Source organism: Prinia subflava, chromosome Z, assembly GCF_021018805.1.
Source record: "Prinia subflava isolate CZ2003 ecotype Zambia chromosome Z, Cam_Psub_1.2, whole genome shotgun sequence".
In the NCBI taxonomy this organism is placed as follows: domain Eukaryota; kingdom Metazoa; phylum Chordata; class Aves; order Passeriformes; family Cisticolidae; genus Prinia; species Prinia subflava.
In genome coordinates, this window is record NC_086283.1 from 54,427,993 (window position 1) to 54,445,045 (window position 17,053).

The 17,053-nt window shown below is 37.2% G+C and overlaps 1 protein-coding gene across 1 annotated transcript; it reads right to left on the reverse strand.

The window, feature by feature from the left end:
- Positions 1-307: 307 nt before the first annotated feature.
- On the reverse strand, positions 308-16,796 carry DIRAS2 (DIRAS family GTPase 2). Its single transcript, XM_063422459.1, has 2 exons — positions 16,712-16,796; positions 308-4,327 (listed from the first exon to the last, which is right to left on the reverse strand). Exon 2 carries the CDS (start codon positions 4,286-4,288, stop codon positions 3,689-3,691), a length of 600 nt encoding a protein of 199 aa, XP_063278529.1. The 5' UTR covers positions 4,289-4,327; positions 16,712-16,796; the 3' UTR covers positions 308-3,688.
- Positions 16,797-17,053: the final 257 nt, after the last annotated feature.

A 17,053-nucleotide genomic window follows, 5' to 3' on the forward strand; every position in this document is an offset into this window, starting at 1 on the left:
GTTTTGAAAGGTGTATGTTTTCCAGAGTATAAAAGAAGAAGAATAAGTATTAGGTAAGGTAATACCTCTCCAATTCTCTCAGAACTGATTTGTATAGCTGAAGACTTTGTCCAGCATGTTAAGAGTCTGTTTTGATTTAGAGAGTTGCCCTTACAGTTTTAAAAAATATATAATATGAAACAAACAAAATGCAGGCACCACCAAGTCTTCTTCCAAACTTACGTTAAGATTTAAAACTTTATTTTGAATGTTTAGAACATCACCACAAACATGGAAACTAGAAGACACAAATGACTTCCTATCCAGTTTTAAAACAAGATATTTGCTAAATAAATCACAACAACACATTTTCATGACAACCATATACCTTAATATTTCATATCTACATATAAAAGTCATGCATTTTAAAGATTCATTTTGGCTAGATTGTGTTTTCTGGATGCTAAAATTCACTGTAGAACTTACATGTTTTAAATATTTTGTATATACATTTTAAACTGGTTATTATAGTGATAACACATTCCCAAATAAAACACAAAATGTAATAAAGCTTTATATATTTTTGATCTACCTTATATTTTTTCCATATAAAAAAAATAATTCTATATGTAATAGCAAAACAAACATTTTAAACCAGCTCACGTATATGCAAGGTATGTAAAATCTAATAGTAGAAATCAGGATGGCAATGCAAGGGTATAAAATACGCTCTCTTTTGAGTCTGGTCCTTGAGTAATATTGCTTCTGTTCTGGCCTTGCTTTGATACATGCAAGTCCATGAAATACTTCATGGCTTATTACATAGAAGATGAGGAGTCAGCTGGGAACTAAAGGAATATGGTCCTCAAGCCTAACATTGGCATCTACTTGTTTTATTTCCATTTTTGCTATACAATTATTCTACTCTTGCTATGAGGCACATTCAAAAAGAAAAAGTCCAGGGTTAAATTTCAGCCTGTAATATCTTTGCAGTCAGTACATTTTAAGTAATTCAGATCCCCTATATTGTACTTCTGCAAGATATTTTACTATGTAAATAATTCCTCCAGTTCAAGCAATAATGTAAAAGGTTCTATATATAGCTTTGAGTTTTCTCTTTGAGATTCTGTCATAATTCTATGCTGGCTGCTAAGGCATGTGCCACACATGATGACCTTTGGCACCGGTGTGTTAGCATCTGAGGGCAACCTCTCTACTTCTGACCTCTGTATGTGACCCATTATGCCTTAAGGTTGGTCGTTGTTTCTGACTTCATTCTAAATTCATCCACGAAATCCATTGCTGTGATGCTGAGTATCTTCAGCAAATTCTTTTACAAACAGTATATGTAGAAACATTTATAAAAATCTTACTAAACATAGTGCTTTTAAGTGTTTTGCATCCCTGATCTGGAAATACCTTTTGATCTATTGACAGACTGTCAAGAAAGATGCACTTAGTTGTATAGGTAAAACCAGGCTTCTTTGTGTGTTTCAGGAACTATTTAAGAATGTGAAGAGACAGTCTTACAAAACACAGAATGAGAGCTGGACCGTGACAAAAGAGACCTGGTTTTGTTCCTGGGTCTGTCACTATCCTGCTGGACAATCTATGTGCAGTTTTTTCCTCTCTCTGTGCCTAACTTTCACCACCTGAGAAGTTAAGAAATTTATATAATTTTTGCAAAGTGCTTTGAGATTTATGAAAAAAGAGTGTTGTGTAAGAGCCTGGAATTTACAGTTAGTGAAGAGCATTAGCTTTTTCCCTGCTCTTCCCAGTTGTCTCTTCTTAATGCAAGAAAATAAACACCAAAAAAATTGTCTCTTTGAAATAAGTAGGAGTTTCACACTTGATTCTACTGGTGCCAGAATTTTTTCTGACTGAATGACAGAAGTTGTGCTCCTTTCTAGACAGCGCTAGTAGCAATTCTTGTGTATACTATTACTCTACCTCTGAAATTTGTTAGAAAGGTGGAAGGTAAGCAAGTAATAACTCTGAAAGGAACAAGGTAGCAATTTGGAATGCAAACACTGCATTTGAGCATCCTCTGGAAGATACTTATAATGCACTAGCATGCAGGCTAATAATATTAGTACTCAACTTCATTTTCCCATGTTTCTTGACATAAACATTTACCAAAAATATGGTAGGCTCTTTTTATTAGTTCAAAACTGTTCCTAAGGTACAAATTGTGACTTACGCAATTTTAATGTGTCCTTTAAAAATTGTATGTGCTTATTTTATCTTAGATGGCCTTTGTCATCACTAGGATACATACTTCAGTCATTCATATTCGTTTTTATAGAAGCTTTGGAGAGACATCCAGGAAACCTTGCAATTTTTACTCTTTTTCCCCTTTCAAAGGTTTTGAGAAGAGCAGTTTCCCCTAACAGGATGTTTTAAATAATGTATTTTCTATTCTGGACTTTGTATTGCATTATAACACAGTCCTGATTGCAACTCTTAGTATGCCAGAGCCTGTACTGTTTATCCCAAAAAACCCTCCTTTTTTGGAGTGCCACTCTTGTGGGCACTAACTTCAGATATATATTTGGTTCTATAAATAACCACAGCAGTTCAAATCATGAATTGAAATGGAAAATATAAAATACTTCAGACAATATAAAGGCAATAGATCTCATAGGGCATGAACATAAACCCTTCTAACTGGAATATAGTAATATAAAGCATCACACAGCTAATCTGATAATTTGTATATTATGCCAACCCCTCTCCAAGGGTACCACCAGTCCAAAAGACATTCCATTCTTCCACTAACCACGCCATGTGTTCATTTAACCAGCAGCAGCATTATAACTGAGTTTCTCCCACAGAGGCTTTCACAGGGGACTACCCAGTCAGTTCTCCCTGGGGAAGCTTTCTGGTTTTACATGTACACTGTTCCATCTGGCATTCTCCACAAACAAATGTCTCTTCTTCTGAAATATATTTGGGCCAGAAACTCAGGTCACTCTTGAAGCAATGAGCCTAGAAAAGATGATCTCCAACTCTTTTACAGGGATTGGCTTTTCCACAATCTTCAGTTTTAATGCAGTGTTTGCATGAAAAACTGCATCAACCACAAAGAAGTATCACACTGGGGAGGATAGAGGTAATATCTGTTCCTTTTCACTGCTATCCCCATACTTCCTTTTACTGTGCAATAGTTCATTTATTCAGGTGATCCAAAACTGAATAATGCATACTCTCCCAGTCAGTAATGAGAATGGGATAGAATTGTTCATCCACAGCGTTCTTGAAGAAAATTATGAACACCATTCAGCATGCATTTGTATGTTCTAGGTTTCTTCACAATCATTTCTTTGTTTTACTTCTGATATTATACATTGCTTTCTCTTGCAGTTATATGCAAATGCAGATAATATTAAGTTGATTTTCCAAATCTTTCATATTATGAAATCATTATGGATGATGAAAATTCTTCTTTTTTGTTAATTACAAAATAGGGTATTCTGGGACATCTTTTGTTTTCTTCCTGATTTCCTTTTTTATTGGTTGTGAGAGAACACACATTTTTATTTTTCAGGGCTTTTTCATGGCAATCACAGTACCTCATTTTTTCAAATTCCAAGTATTTCTTTTAAAACAGATACAAGTAATTAGGATCTTGCATGGTTGTTTGCTGTCTATGGGTTTTACATGCATATTGTCAGATGAGACTTCACAGCTGATTTCTGACAGTGCAATTTCACATCACCACACATTTTCCTTTCAGCTTCTCCTTCCTTTTTTGTTGCTTGCTTTTTTTCCCATCAATTTGCAAACTCACAGTCCTGCGTTTCTCCAGGTTTAGCAATTCTTGGAATAACTCTTTCACATTGTGGTTTGTCTTGGCAGAGGTCTCCATGAAGGCACATTTCCACTTCTTAGCCATGGCTTCTCCTTCACTGTTTTCTACCTCTCGATTTTGGTTCTCATCATTTTTGTTCCCCACCAGCATTATTGGAATGTTTTCTATGTCTCCTTTAATCTGACATATTTGTTCGTAGATTGGCTTGAGCTCCTCCAAGGACTGTCGGCTGGTGATGGAGTAAACCAATATAAAAGCATGTCCTTTAGAAATGGAGAGGCGTTGCATGGCTGGGAATTGATGGCTTCCTGTAGTGTCAGTTATCTGCAAAGTGCATATGCTTTTATCACAGCTGATCACCTGCCGATAGGTGTCTTCAATGGTAGGGATGTAGCTCTCTCTGAAAGTGCCCTTCACAAATCTCAACACCAAAGAACTTTTTCCCACTCCTCCAGCTCCAAACACAACTACCCTGTAATCATTGCTTTGCTCAGGCATGTTTCTCTGTGTGTCGCTTGCTCAGCTAGGCGGGAAAACCTAGGAGAGAAAACAACAAAAACAAGGAGGCAGGCATTAGTACAGGTACATGTGTAGAGTGCATGCTGTGATATCTTTCCCAAAAAGAGAAATAAATGTAAGATAAGGGATGGCGTACTAGCTGTAGTAATTTAAGAAGTCTTGCAGGGGGTTACAGAACAATTCATTTTAGTAGTAAATTAGGGTTTGCAATCCAGTCTGGACTGGTAGTCAAATACCATCTTTGCCACTTCATGGCTGATTTTTAATTAACATCATGTGTTTCAGTATTCTACTAACTGGACTAATATTCACTGAACTAAAAAGTTGCATCTGGGAATTTCAACAAGGCCTTGGCCTGAACAAATTGTAGAAAGGGAATTATTCTTCTATATTTAAAATAGATCTAAAATTATAGTCAAAACTGATCACCGTACAGGTGTATGACAGTCAATTACTCTGAATATTCCAGCTCTTCAGCAGTTAAGGAATTTATCCTCACTATGACTGTTCTACAGTTCTGACTGATAACTAAGACATGTTTGCAGATTTTTCAGCAACAGCACTTTCTGAGCTTTGTTTTTAACTCCATGGGGGTGTGTGTCCCACTTCAGTGTGTTTTGCTGTTGGCATTTCAGGTCAAAGAGTACATTTTGATAAACTCAGATTGTTCACATTCAGTCTGCCTTTTTATTCCAATATTTGTCTTTCAGTGGATGATATTTGACACAAGACTGGCTATGCATATCAGAGAGGATCTGCAGTCATATTCATAAAGTTTTAGTGGCTTGTATTGCCAATGTTGGCAAGGGCATATGTGAAAAGTCACAAAATTTTGTGATTCCTGCAGTTAGTTGCCCTTGAAAGAATCCATCTATATATATAGCAGGACCACAAATATTAAAATAATTTTTAAATAAAAGAAATGGCAACATATTCACACAATATATTCACACAATATATTCACAAGCTGTAGATGTTTTAGAATTCATTGAAATAAAGTGAAGATTAATTTTTCTCCCATCAATAGCAGCTCAATAGATATACAGCACATACAAGACTTCTTATATTTAGTGAGATTTAAGCAAATAAAACTTTAAGACTGAACCCTAAGAAATAAAGAAAGCATTGGGTATTGTGACTTTTCTGACTAAAACAATATATATAAGGGGTAGATGTGGAAAAAAATGTAAAATTTGCTGCATCTGTACTTGTTCTGAAGAAAATGGGCAGGTTTTTCAGGGAACTTTGCCCAAGTGCCTTAATGACACCAAATGATTAAATTTGTCTGCTGTAATTTTGCCTGGGTAGCAGTAAATCCAGAACAACTCAAAGAATTTCTTTCCTTTTGAAAGAAAGCCTCCAAGCTATTTCTTCACTGCAGTGGAAGGAGTGACTGCATTGCAGGGGGTGATTTAAATTACATTTTACCTGTCTAGCAGCAAGACAATTCTGATGTTTTAGAGGTTTGGATCTTAGTGGACCCCCCATGCCCTTATTCCAGCTGCAAGCTCATGCCAGATTTTCTCTTTCTGCATTTTGATGCTGTTGCTCTTCATGCTGGTTAGGCTTAAGCTAAGGCAATGCATGTTGCCTTAATGTCTTCCATTTGGTGTTCAAGAATATCCTGATGTTATCTTTCTTGTACAGGGAATCCTACAGTATCCTAATACTAATGTCTGAGTCAGGTGAAAATATCTGTCCTTACGTAATATGTTGGATGAAAAAGTTGTGCTTCCTCATCTCCCACACCATAGGCAGCACAACCAGTGCAACTGGGGATGCTGATCCTGAGGCAAAATGCAGAGCTGCCACAGCTCTGTCTACGCAGCCTGGCTTCAGGCAGAAGGCAGCTTCACCCCTTCAATCTCTCCTGTGCTACACTCGCTGTCACTCTGAGAGGCTTGTTTAAGTATAGGAAAGACTGATAAATAAGAGTGTTCATCCTGAGGCAATGAAGCAAAATTGTTTTTATGACAACAGAATTCAAGGAATGGAAAGAAAAGGTAGCCTCAGAAAAAATGCTCATGTATGTGTTTATAAAAGAGGTAAAACCTTCTGAGGAACAAAGAAAATGAGTGAGAAGCTCATGAGGTTAAAAAAGAAAGGAAAAAAATGTAGCTGGAAATAAATGAGGAGGAAGAAGGAGCTAGCATAATGCCGTTCCACAGAGAATAAACCTGTACATAAGAGCTGCAGACATGCAAATCTGGAAGTCATAGAGCTTACAGTTGTGGATGACTGCACAGAATGAGGTACCATAAGAATTATAGTTTAATAATTTCTTGTAAGTAAAAAGGCAAGACAGCAAAATCTGAGAATTCCACTTCAGAAGCAGCTTAAATATTGTACAATCACATTATATGTAGCCTAGAAAATTCAGGACTAGGAGAGAAAATGCACTATGAAAACTTTTAGTAAGAAAATCAGTGAAATAGGGAGAAATAAAATTTTAAAAGCTAGCTGAGTGTACTCCTGCTCTATTATATTGCATATTCTAAAGATAAAACCTCCAAGAACCTCTAAAACCTCCAAGAAAACTGACCCATACGGTTATCCAAAAGATAGAACAAATTGAAATGGGGCACTTAATGGCCTAAAATATTAATCATACAGAAAAATTCTAAGGGGTCCTGAAGTAGCATGGTAACAGTCTTCAAAACATAGCAAGTTGTTGTAAAGACGGTGAGTGTAATGGGAAAAAAATTAAGTTTATGTGTTTGCATTGTGGAGAGATTCACATCAGACAATAGGAAAACTTTACAATGGTAAGAATACCAGACCAATTGCGTAGAGAGATTTTGCAGATATTCTTTAGAAATTAGCATAATACCAAAGGAAAATTACAGCTGGATGGGACCTGAGTAGGTTTCTGGTCCAGACTGCTCATCACAGCTGGGTCAGCCATGATACCAGAGAAGATTGTTCTGTCCTGTAGAGATGTGCAAATCCCCAGCCTTTCCCACAGTCTCTCTAGGAAAAATACTCCAATGCAAAATCACCATCGGGATGATTTTTTTTCCCTTTTATATCTAATCTAAGCTACTTTCTCAACTCATACCTGTTGTCTCTACTCTCAGCATCTACTGTTGTGAAGAGTGCAACTCCACACTTTTCATGGCTTTCCTGTAGGTGTTGAGGGCTATCCCTGGCTGTCCCTGGAACTTTGCCTTCCCCAGGCTGAACTGGCCCTGGTCCCTCAGCCTGCAGAGCAGGACAGCGCCGCAGCTTTGGGCACTCCGGTGCCCCCATCTGCACTTGCTCCAGTTCATCGATGAGTTTCCCCTGCTGGGGTGCCCAAACCGGACAGACGACATTGCTGCTGTTCCGTGAGTGCTGAGCAGAGGGGGATCATCCCCTCCCTCGGCCGGCTGGCCCTGCTGCTGTCCATGCACACCGGGGCACGGGGTGGCTTTGCTGCAGCCGGGGCCGCTACTGAGCATCACCGGGTGACTGCCCAGTGCAGCCCAGGACCTCCTCTGCAGAGCTGTTTCTCGCCAGCCTGGGTGACTGCAAAGGAGCAACAATGTTTGGTCTGTCAGTCCTAATGATCCTCAGTTTTGCCAAAATAAAAATTACAGATTTTTATAAATTTGTCCTGCTCAGGAAGTAAAAAAACTCCACAAAACCAAAAAACAACTCATGCAGGTCTTTATGATCACACTGGAGAAAGGATTCCCCAAATGTTTTTTATCATTTTTTTGTGTTCTCTATGTGGATCTGGTCACAGAGTCTCCTGCAGTGACAATCATTCTATATGAATTTGGTGCACTTGCATACAAGCGTTCATTTATTAATGCTTTTAATACTACCCTATTACCTTACTGATGTTTCTTTGTCTTAAAATGTGTTAACTAAAACACACAGGAAGACAAAATAAATTATGGCATTATTTCATCAGCTTGTGGCATTACGCCAGCAAGGGTATGAAAAAATTACCATAAAAGAAGTCTAACTTTCCAGATATACAAGATCATTTCTGATTCAGAAAATCAGTCTTTCATAATCTGCACAGAAAAAAATATTTGCTTTTTATGGGTTAGAATGGACTTACTCTGTAATGAAGCCTCATTTGCTGCCTTTGCTACTTTCACAAACTACATCAGTGAAAACTTGCTATCATCCTCTGAAGTTTATCAGCACGATCCTTACTTGAACAGCCAAAGCAATTTTCACAACATACATTCGTACCCTTTATTTTGAATTGTCTGATTGCCAAGTTCAGCAAAACAGTGAGTCTGCACCTCTGCTGACTTAGCTGTGTTTTCTGCAGATACTCTGCTAGGACAAGGCTCGAGCTGCTCTATTTCAGCTGCTGCAGGTGAGCTTAATGGGCTATTCACTGGGGCAAACCACACCTCCAGTTCAAACTCAACTGCAGACCTTTATGTTAGTCTGCATGCTTTTCCCAGATATTTCTGATATGCCAGGTGAAAGAACTGAAATGTTTTTCTGACAGAAGGATACAGTTCAATGTCTCAGTAGTTATGACATAAAATAATCTATTTTATTATATAGTGGGAAAAATTGTGCATTTTAAATGTTTAAATAAAGAACCTCATGTTACAAATTATGCTCTTCATAGTTTAAACTGCTAATGGTCTTTGGCTGACTAATTAATTACACGTGGGTATATTAGCATTTACTAAATCAATGTCACTGATCCTGCACTTAGCCACTGGATCTCCACAGTTCTCTCTAAACATTAATTGGGTTTTTTATAGTCTAACTTTTCTGTCATTATGACTTGCCTGTCATGTTGGTATTTAAGCAATAGATAGCATGGGCAATAACAGGCAAAAGGTATAGGAAGGCTGAAAAATAACCTCTGAAAACCAATCTACTTGAATATCCACCTGTAGAGCAATATGAGATTAGAATCTCACAGCTGCTGAACTCTTTCAGTTTATGTTTGAAAATAAGCACAGAAAAAAAATTAACCTATCTCCAAAATTTCCAGTTTTGGGTTTTTGCTGCAAAAGATTTTCTAGCATGTTTGGATTGCTAGACTGCCATGAAATGTCACAAATTGTAAGTTGAGTTGATATTTTTTTAGTAGATTATGTCTTTTAGTGTAGCATTCATTTTACAAAACAGTGTGATGTTGCCTTTGTTTCTGAAGTTAGAGGCTTTGATTGCATCTTAACTGATCCAGTTTCTTAGGGTGTTATGGTGTCTTACTGAGGTGCTGGTCTGATATGAAATTCAGCAATTGTCATATGCTGTGTGTTAATTTCCTGATTTTTTTTCCTCAGGTAAAACGATCTCATGTCAGTCACAGATTTTTTTTTTTCCTTTTTTTTAAGCTCTAAGGCAATGTCTCTGTTTATATTGTCATTGTTATTGTGAAAAACCAATAAAGTACAGGCAATGCATTTAGTTCAAAATCTTGCTTCAATTTAAATTAACAGTCCATGAGGCTATCTGGTGATGACACCACTATACAAAGGCACAAGGAGCAAGGTGAAGAATGTAGTTATAGATGAGATGGATTTCAGCATTTCTACAAGATTAATGTCCATTTCCCAATATCAAATGTGAAAAATGTCACATTATTTATATAAATGAGGGAAAGAGATCTCTGCAATGAAGGTTTTCTTGTTGTGCATGTAAAGAGGCATTTCCCAGGGAGTATTTTCACCATGTCTGCTAATGGATATGCACTTTAAGAATGGGGACTTTCCTACTTCTAGTGTCTTCACCTTTCAATGTAAGACTTGCTTTTTCATTCTATTCCTTTGGTATTTTCAAGTCATTGGAAAGTTGGACACATTTGAAGACCAAATGATAACCGTTAAAACAGCTTTTTCCTACAACATGAGATTCTAATCCATATGGAAAGAACCTTTTTATTCTCATGTGGAACAAAATGTTCTTTGAAAGTCTGCCTCTTGATGATCAGCTGGTCTAAATCATGATTTTTTTTCACTGCATAAATGCAGTAGCACTTTTTATTTATGTTGTTCTCAACTACAGTTAGAGAGAAAAGCATTTATAGCTTTTCTTTCCAGCTATAGAAAGGTGACCAGAGAGATTTCCTTGGAAAATGGCATCTTCTGCAGAAAAAGGTACTGTGTAATAAACCTGCTGCTTTTATCTGCCACATTGACCTTATTGTAAAATTTGCTTGATTATCTGAAAGTAAGGGACAAAATCAGACATTTTTCTTATTCAATGTACTCATTTCATTTTGGAGCTATGTTCTCTACAATGTTGAAAGTGGTTGAGTCTGCATGGAAAATTAATACTTTAGAATTTTTAAACTGAAATTAATATTACAAAGTCTTTCAGAGAGTTCTCTAAGAGGTTTTGTGGGTTTCCTTAATGCTCATGACCTAACATAAAAGAGAAACAGAAAGGACAGGAGACTTTCAGATAAATTTCTTGCAGTTTTTTTCTGTATTTACAGGAGACTATTGTCTTAAGAGTGTATCTAAAGGAGGTAGAATCCAGCCTCTATGCTGTCCTGTAGTCACAGGTGCTGTGCCCTGCTTTAGCAAATTGTCGTACTGTCATCACACTTATCTTGAAAATCTCATTCCCAAAACAATGCCTTTTCAAAATTGTTCGAAACCCTATGGAACCCTTGGTAAAAGAAAGAAATCCCACATGCATAGTTGTCACTGCAAGAAAATCTTTACTAGTTCTTAGGCTAACATATGGCCAGCAGATGTTGTGGCAGAAATAGTTTCACCAGGCAGAAAAGGACTGGAAATAAGAAAGGGCAGACATATAGACAAATAGAGAATGTTTCCTGTAGAACAACAGCATGGATTTTTGGAACCAAGCTTAACTAAAGTGGCATTGCTTCTTGAAGAAGGCAGGACTGGTAGCAGAAGAATGAATGACGCAGGAGGATCTATTGATTCCATTCCCTGATGAGAGTTCATGTGCAGAAAATGCAGAAGGTGCTGGACCTGTTCCAACAAAGAGCTCTACACATAGGGATAAACTGAAATTGTTTGCTCTGTTGTTGCCCAAGAGCTTTCAGAACTAACCCTTTAGTAACAGAGATGTACTAATGAACCATTACTGTAAAACAAGATTCAGCTTCATTGAACACGCTTACCATGTGAAAAAAAAAAACCAATTTTACTTTCATTTAGCATCAGAAATATTATGCTAAATTTATCCAGAATGGACAAGTGAATACACTTACCACATGAAAAAAACCCTTGCTTTTGTGCAGAAACAGAAATATTATGCTAAGCTTACCCAGGGCAGACAGGTGTCCTATTGGTTGTTACTACTTATTTAGTGGCTAGGTTAATATTAAAAGGGAGAATTTCATGGCAGTTTCTGTCTAAATTCAGCCTTTGCTTTAGGCATGTTAGGTACTTCACTGATTTATCTATTTGAGTATTCTGGTAAACCAGTGTCTTAATCTTCAAGTGCTTATCATCAAACTCAGAGAGAAATTACTCAGAAGATTTTCCATATGTGTAGATAGGTAGTCATTAATGCACACATAGAAATAAACATTTCAAAATTGTATTCATTTCCCCTTGAAACTGATTTTTTTAAGTCTTTTTCATAACTTAACTAAACAAATGCAGTATTTTTTCCCCTCAATTTTCAATGGATTTAACTTAACAGAGCAAAGGTGGAAAGATCAACTTACAACATCATATGTGTGCCTTTCAACAAGTCAGACATAATGCCATTGGATAGAGCAGTATGATTATAAACAGAATTTTTCACTCTTGCAAAGGCAGGATTGGAAACTCAATATGAATTTTCAGCCCCTCTGGTTTCTAATAGTAGAATAATTTTTTGAATTCAGCAATGTACTTAAAATATTGTAGTTAATTTTTGCTTCTCCAGCTGTACACTGGAAATATAGGTTCTGCCTAATGGATAATGGTAATGTTTTTTGATTTTTCCGGAATGGAAAAGTACTAAGCACTAAAAAAAGAATACCCCAAGACAAGAAAGAACATTTCCCAAGCAATCATTTAACTTTAGAGGTTGTCAATGATTCTATATATTGTGAGATTCATACATCTTAGTATTATGAGATAAAAATCCCAGCATAGGAAACAAGCTATTTCTGTATAAAAATGTATATTTACACAGAAAAACAGTACAGTCATGGAGGAGCGTTTTCCCTTCAGCAGAGGAAATCCTGAAGACTGGTGGCCATTTTGCCTTTCAATGTAGATTCCAATTCCATAATGTTGATTTGAGACTACTTATGTAAATCTTCTGTAGAAGCAAAATTATTAAAGGTTAAGTGCTTGTGACTTCTTTTTATGATATAACTCCTGTCATTAATTTTCCTTGCCTGGCTGGGAAGGATAGCTAGATTGCTATCCTAACCACTGGAATATTTCTGATGCTCTTATGCAGCCCAAACAGTATCCCATTCAAAACAATGGCTAAAACAGAATATTTTATCACTGGTTTATTGGCCAATAACTTGGGAATAGGTTAACGCAGTGGATTCCAGGACCCAAAGTAATCCCTGATAATTAATTAAACAGTGTAATACTGTTGTTGATGTGCTTCCAGACACTAGTAAGAAGTCTATTCTTCTTCTGAAATTTTTCTGCAAATTAGAGTGTTTTGAAAACCAACGATTAAATTATAACTGTGCAATACAATATAATAATAGCAGCTTTCTGATAGTTTATAAATGTTCAGTACCCCAACTTGCAATTCTTTCAATTCTGAAGTAAAACAGGTAGGTTTAGTCTTAAGTATTTCTAGATTCATGTTTCTTTTCCTTGTAGCATTAAACAAACTTATAAAAATTATATTCTGAAGATTAAAACATACTGAGTAACACATTGCAAGCTTTGTGTGTACAGATTGGGAAAGTGGTAATGTTATTTATTTGGGTTAACTGCAATATTTTAGCTACTGACAGTAGTTAATATTTGATGATTTAAATGATTAACTCTTTCAGAAGAGATAGAAGTTAGCTTAAATTTTCAAGGAAGAATATAAAAATAAACTATTTAAAAACAAATGAAAAAGGGTAAGTGTTCTGTTTCGTAACTTCAGATTAATTTTCATTAAGAACTACTGGGCATTTTGGGAAGGAAACAACTGCAGTCCAGGAATGGATTTGCACTTTTCATATAGTTTCTTTAATATATCCATATTTTGAATGAGGAAACTGAAAAGCTAACATAGCTTGACTTTTCAGATACCTTTTTAGATTCAACTAAACCCATTTCATTACCTGCAGTCAGGCTGATGCTGACTGGATTTTCCTGCCATAGCATATTGCAGACCTGCATAGCCAGAGAGACTAATTTCAATCTCAGAGAGAGAAGCTTAACGTTCAACTTAAAGTTACTTTATCAAGAAGGGATGTTCCTGGCCTCAGTGTGAGTCAAAAGTGCATTTGTCACAGACTTGACACACACTTTTTCATATTTTGCTCTTATCTTTCTTTGATACCCACCTCAAGAGTTACTCTGTTATCAATATTTGTATTCTTAAAAAGGCAAATTAGAATATGTTCTGCTTCAACTAGTGTGCACAGCTGCATTGACATTCAGGGGGTCTTTTCCATTGCTCTTCCAGCAGTAAGGTAAGATTATTTAATGATGTTTTAATGTCATAATAAAAATGCAATGAAAACATCTGTTTGCTGATACTTGGAAATAATTGTATTTAAAGTTAAAATACCAAATGGAAAAGAAAATTTCCAGAAATATTTTCTCCTAGTCCATTTTTGGAAATCATTCATTTTAAAGGGAAATCAGTAATATCCATGTTTTACAACATTTCTATTTTTCTTCCTCTATTTAATATTGATTATTGCTCAATTAGTCTTGGTAATAAAAAATATTAAGGGAAAATTAACAAACATTTGGAATGAGCGTATATACCAAATGAAATTCCCACAGTGAATAGTGTAAGTTTCATCTTACGTGTACAAATGTCCTGATGCTCACTCATTCAAATGCCACCTATTATGTATTATGGAAGAATTACTGAGTAACACTGTGAATTGAATGCAATCCAATGTAGAAAATAAGTCAAAACAATTAAAAAAATAAGAAAAAATACGTTTATAAGCAGAAAGGATGAGAGCAAAAGGGAATAGGGAATTGAATGCAGTCTTTCTGCAGGAGCGTCTCTGAAAAAGAATATTGTTTGCGGTACATTTATTTTTTAAAAATCAAATTTTGGGAGCAATAGCATATACTCTGTCACAATGAAAGCTCAAGTCTGATTTTTCATACATGACTCTGGGATCTCTACATGGGCAACTGTGTTGGTTAGCACAAGAGAAAGCCAGAAAAGTTATCAGGTTATTCTCAAAGGAAACTAGAAACAGTGCTGGTAACAACTTCAGGAACAGCAGTATCAGTTTATATTTAGTCTGCTGTTTTTATTGGTACTATGGAGACTGCAGTGCTGGTGTAATATAATCATGACCACTTGGCCAGAAGGAGTCTCTAAACTCCAATCAACTTCCAAAGAGCTCTGCTCTGCACTGTGAGAAAGGGATATTATTCAGCCTGAGGTACATCAGGGCTTGTGAGTCTGCTGGAGTAAACAATAGTGCAGCACAGTGTAGAAATATGTTTTCATCTGACTGATGTGACATACATAGAAAATTGTATTTATGAAGATCTTGACTCACTTGCAAAGGCACTCTTTAGTGCAGGCAACTTTCAAATGTTGAAAAAATGGTATTTAGTACTGAAAGAGACTTTCTGGATTATCAAATCCAATGCTTTGTCTTTGCAGGCAACCATTTCACATAATCCCTTCCATCAAGTTACAACTAAAAGGCATTTAAAATGTTTTCTATATATTACTTCGACTAGAATGTAATTTAAAAATCTTGCTGCTGTAATGGTTTGAAATCTTCCAGCCTAAGTGTATTCACAGCTCATTTATACCAATTTTCTCCTCTCTTACCAGGAATAAAGATAAATAGCTGTACATCACAATCATTCTTCCAGATCCATGGTACCATTGATTTGCAGCTGTGTGCTTTAACTTGTTCCATGTTTGTACAGTGCTTCATGCAAGAGCCTCAGAAATGTGTGTGGTGTGAGAGAGAGCATGAGGCCTGGAGGAATATAACATTTCATAGCTCCAGGACGATGGCACAAACTGCATTCTGCATGAATTGGGCACTACTGCATTTAGTAAGGACAGACAGGCCCCAGAGAGCAGCTCCTGAGCATAACTGAAGTCCATTAGTCAGAAAAGTAAAAAAGGGACTGGCAAGCCAAGATAGCCCTTCAAGCCAGAACTAAATATGTTGACATCTGCAAACATTCTAGATAATGGTGAACTGTAAAGCTCGGCGAAGATGCAACAGCAACCAGCTTCATTTACCTTGAAAGGAGTGGGGGTGAACCTGTCTGTACACAGCTGACACAGCTGTATGTGTGTGCATCTATAAACAGGCACCTATGAGTTCCCTTACTAGGCACTCATGAGAACAGGACAATCAGAATATTGTTTAAAGTCAAAACGCATCCGATTTTGTTGCTCCATTCTGTGCTCATCCTTCTGTGTCTGAATGGTGCAGCACACAGGGCATCCCACATTTCATGGGGAAGATAGCAAGGGATAAAGTGTTATCAAATCTGAATTCAGCAGCTCTCAGGCGCTTGAGAATGGTCTTTCATGATTTATTTTCTTTTATTCCATTGAGAGAGGAATAACATACTGAAAAAAAAAATCCTGCCTGTCAGTGGGATGCTGCAAAGTTGTATCTGTCTCGGAGAAAGAAAGCAGAGGCTTTCTTTAAAATAGCCTTGTGTTATTTTATTCTGCATTTTTGTATTCTTCTATCAGTTAAGTTAAAATGTAGCTTTCATTTAAAAGAAATAAAAAATTAATCTCTCCCTAAGCCACTGCAGTGGCAGTGTTATAAACTAGGGCAAAATTCATCACATTGAGTTTTAACGAAAGGCAGCTTGAAAAAGGTCATTACTAGCATCCCAGTGCACAGAAAAATGATAGTTAACTGGCCAGTGTGTGTATGACCAGCGTCTGGCTTCCTTGCTAGCCCCAGTTTACAGCATGCCAGGTAAGATATTACATACATAAGATATTAGCTTAGAGCATACCTTGCAGTTGTAACTCAGGCAAAACTCTATTGACTTCAGAGGAAATTCTGCCCGAGAGAGCATTGTGCATTTTGGCTGAAGAAAATGAAGACCTCCAAATCCAATGCAAAGCTATGCCTACTGTGCAAGGCACCGCAGAAAAACAACGGAAAGAAATTTACCTGTGTAGGAACAGAAAGCTTCAAACGCTCCTCAGTTTCTGCCTGTCATCGCACCAGCTCTTCTCCCTCTCTGCCCCGGGCTCCCTCCAGCAGGGAGCAGCCCCTGTGGGAGCCGAGGGGCTGCAGCCCTGCGCCCGCAGCTCCCTCTGCTCCCGCCGCTCCGCTCCGCTCCCCTCCCGCCCGCTCCCCGGTACCTGGGCCGTGGGTAGTGCTCTCGCTGGCTGGATCGCAGCCTCCCTCTCTCTTGCTTTCACGGGCGCACTGACTCCAGCCTCTGCCAGTGCCACTGCCTAAATGGCGACTGCGAAGCTCATCTAGGCTTTTAACTGCCACCTACTGAATAATTGTGGAATATATAGATGTATAAGCATACATGTTTGTGAGCTCTGATGGTCTGGTTTTCTCAAGCGATGTAGATTTTTACAATTAGTCTCTAAAGCCTCCAAACATCCTGCAGTTTGTAATTTAAAGCTGTGGATTACATTAGCCTGCACTCACAAGTATCCATTTCTTGCAGCACTGATACAGAGAACTAG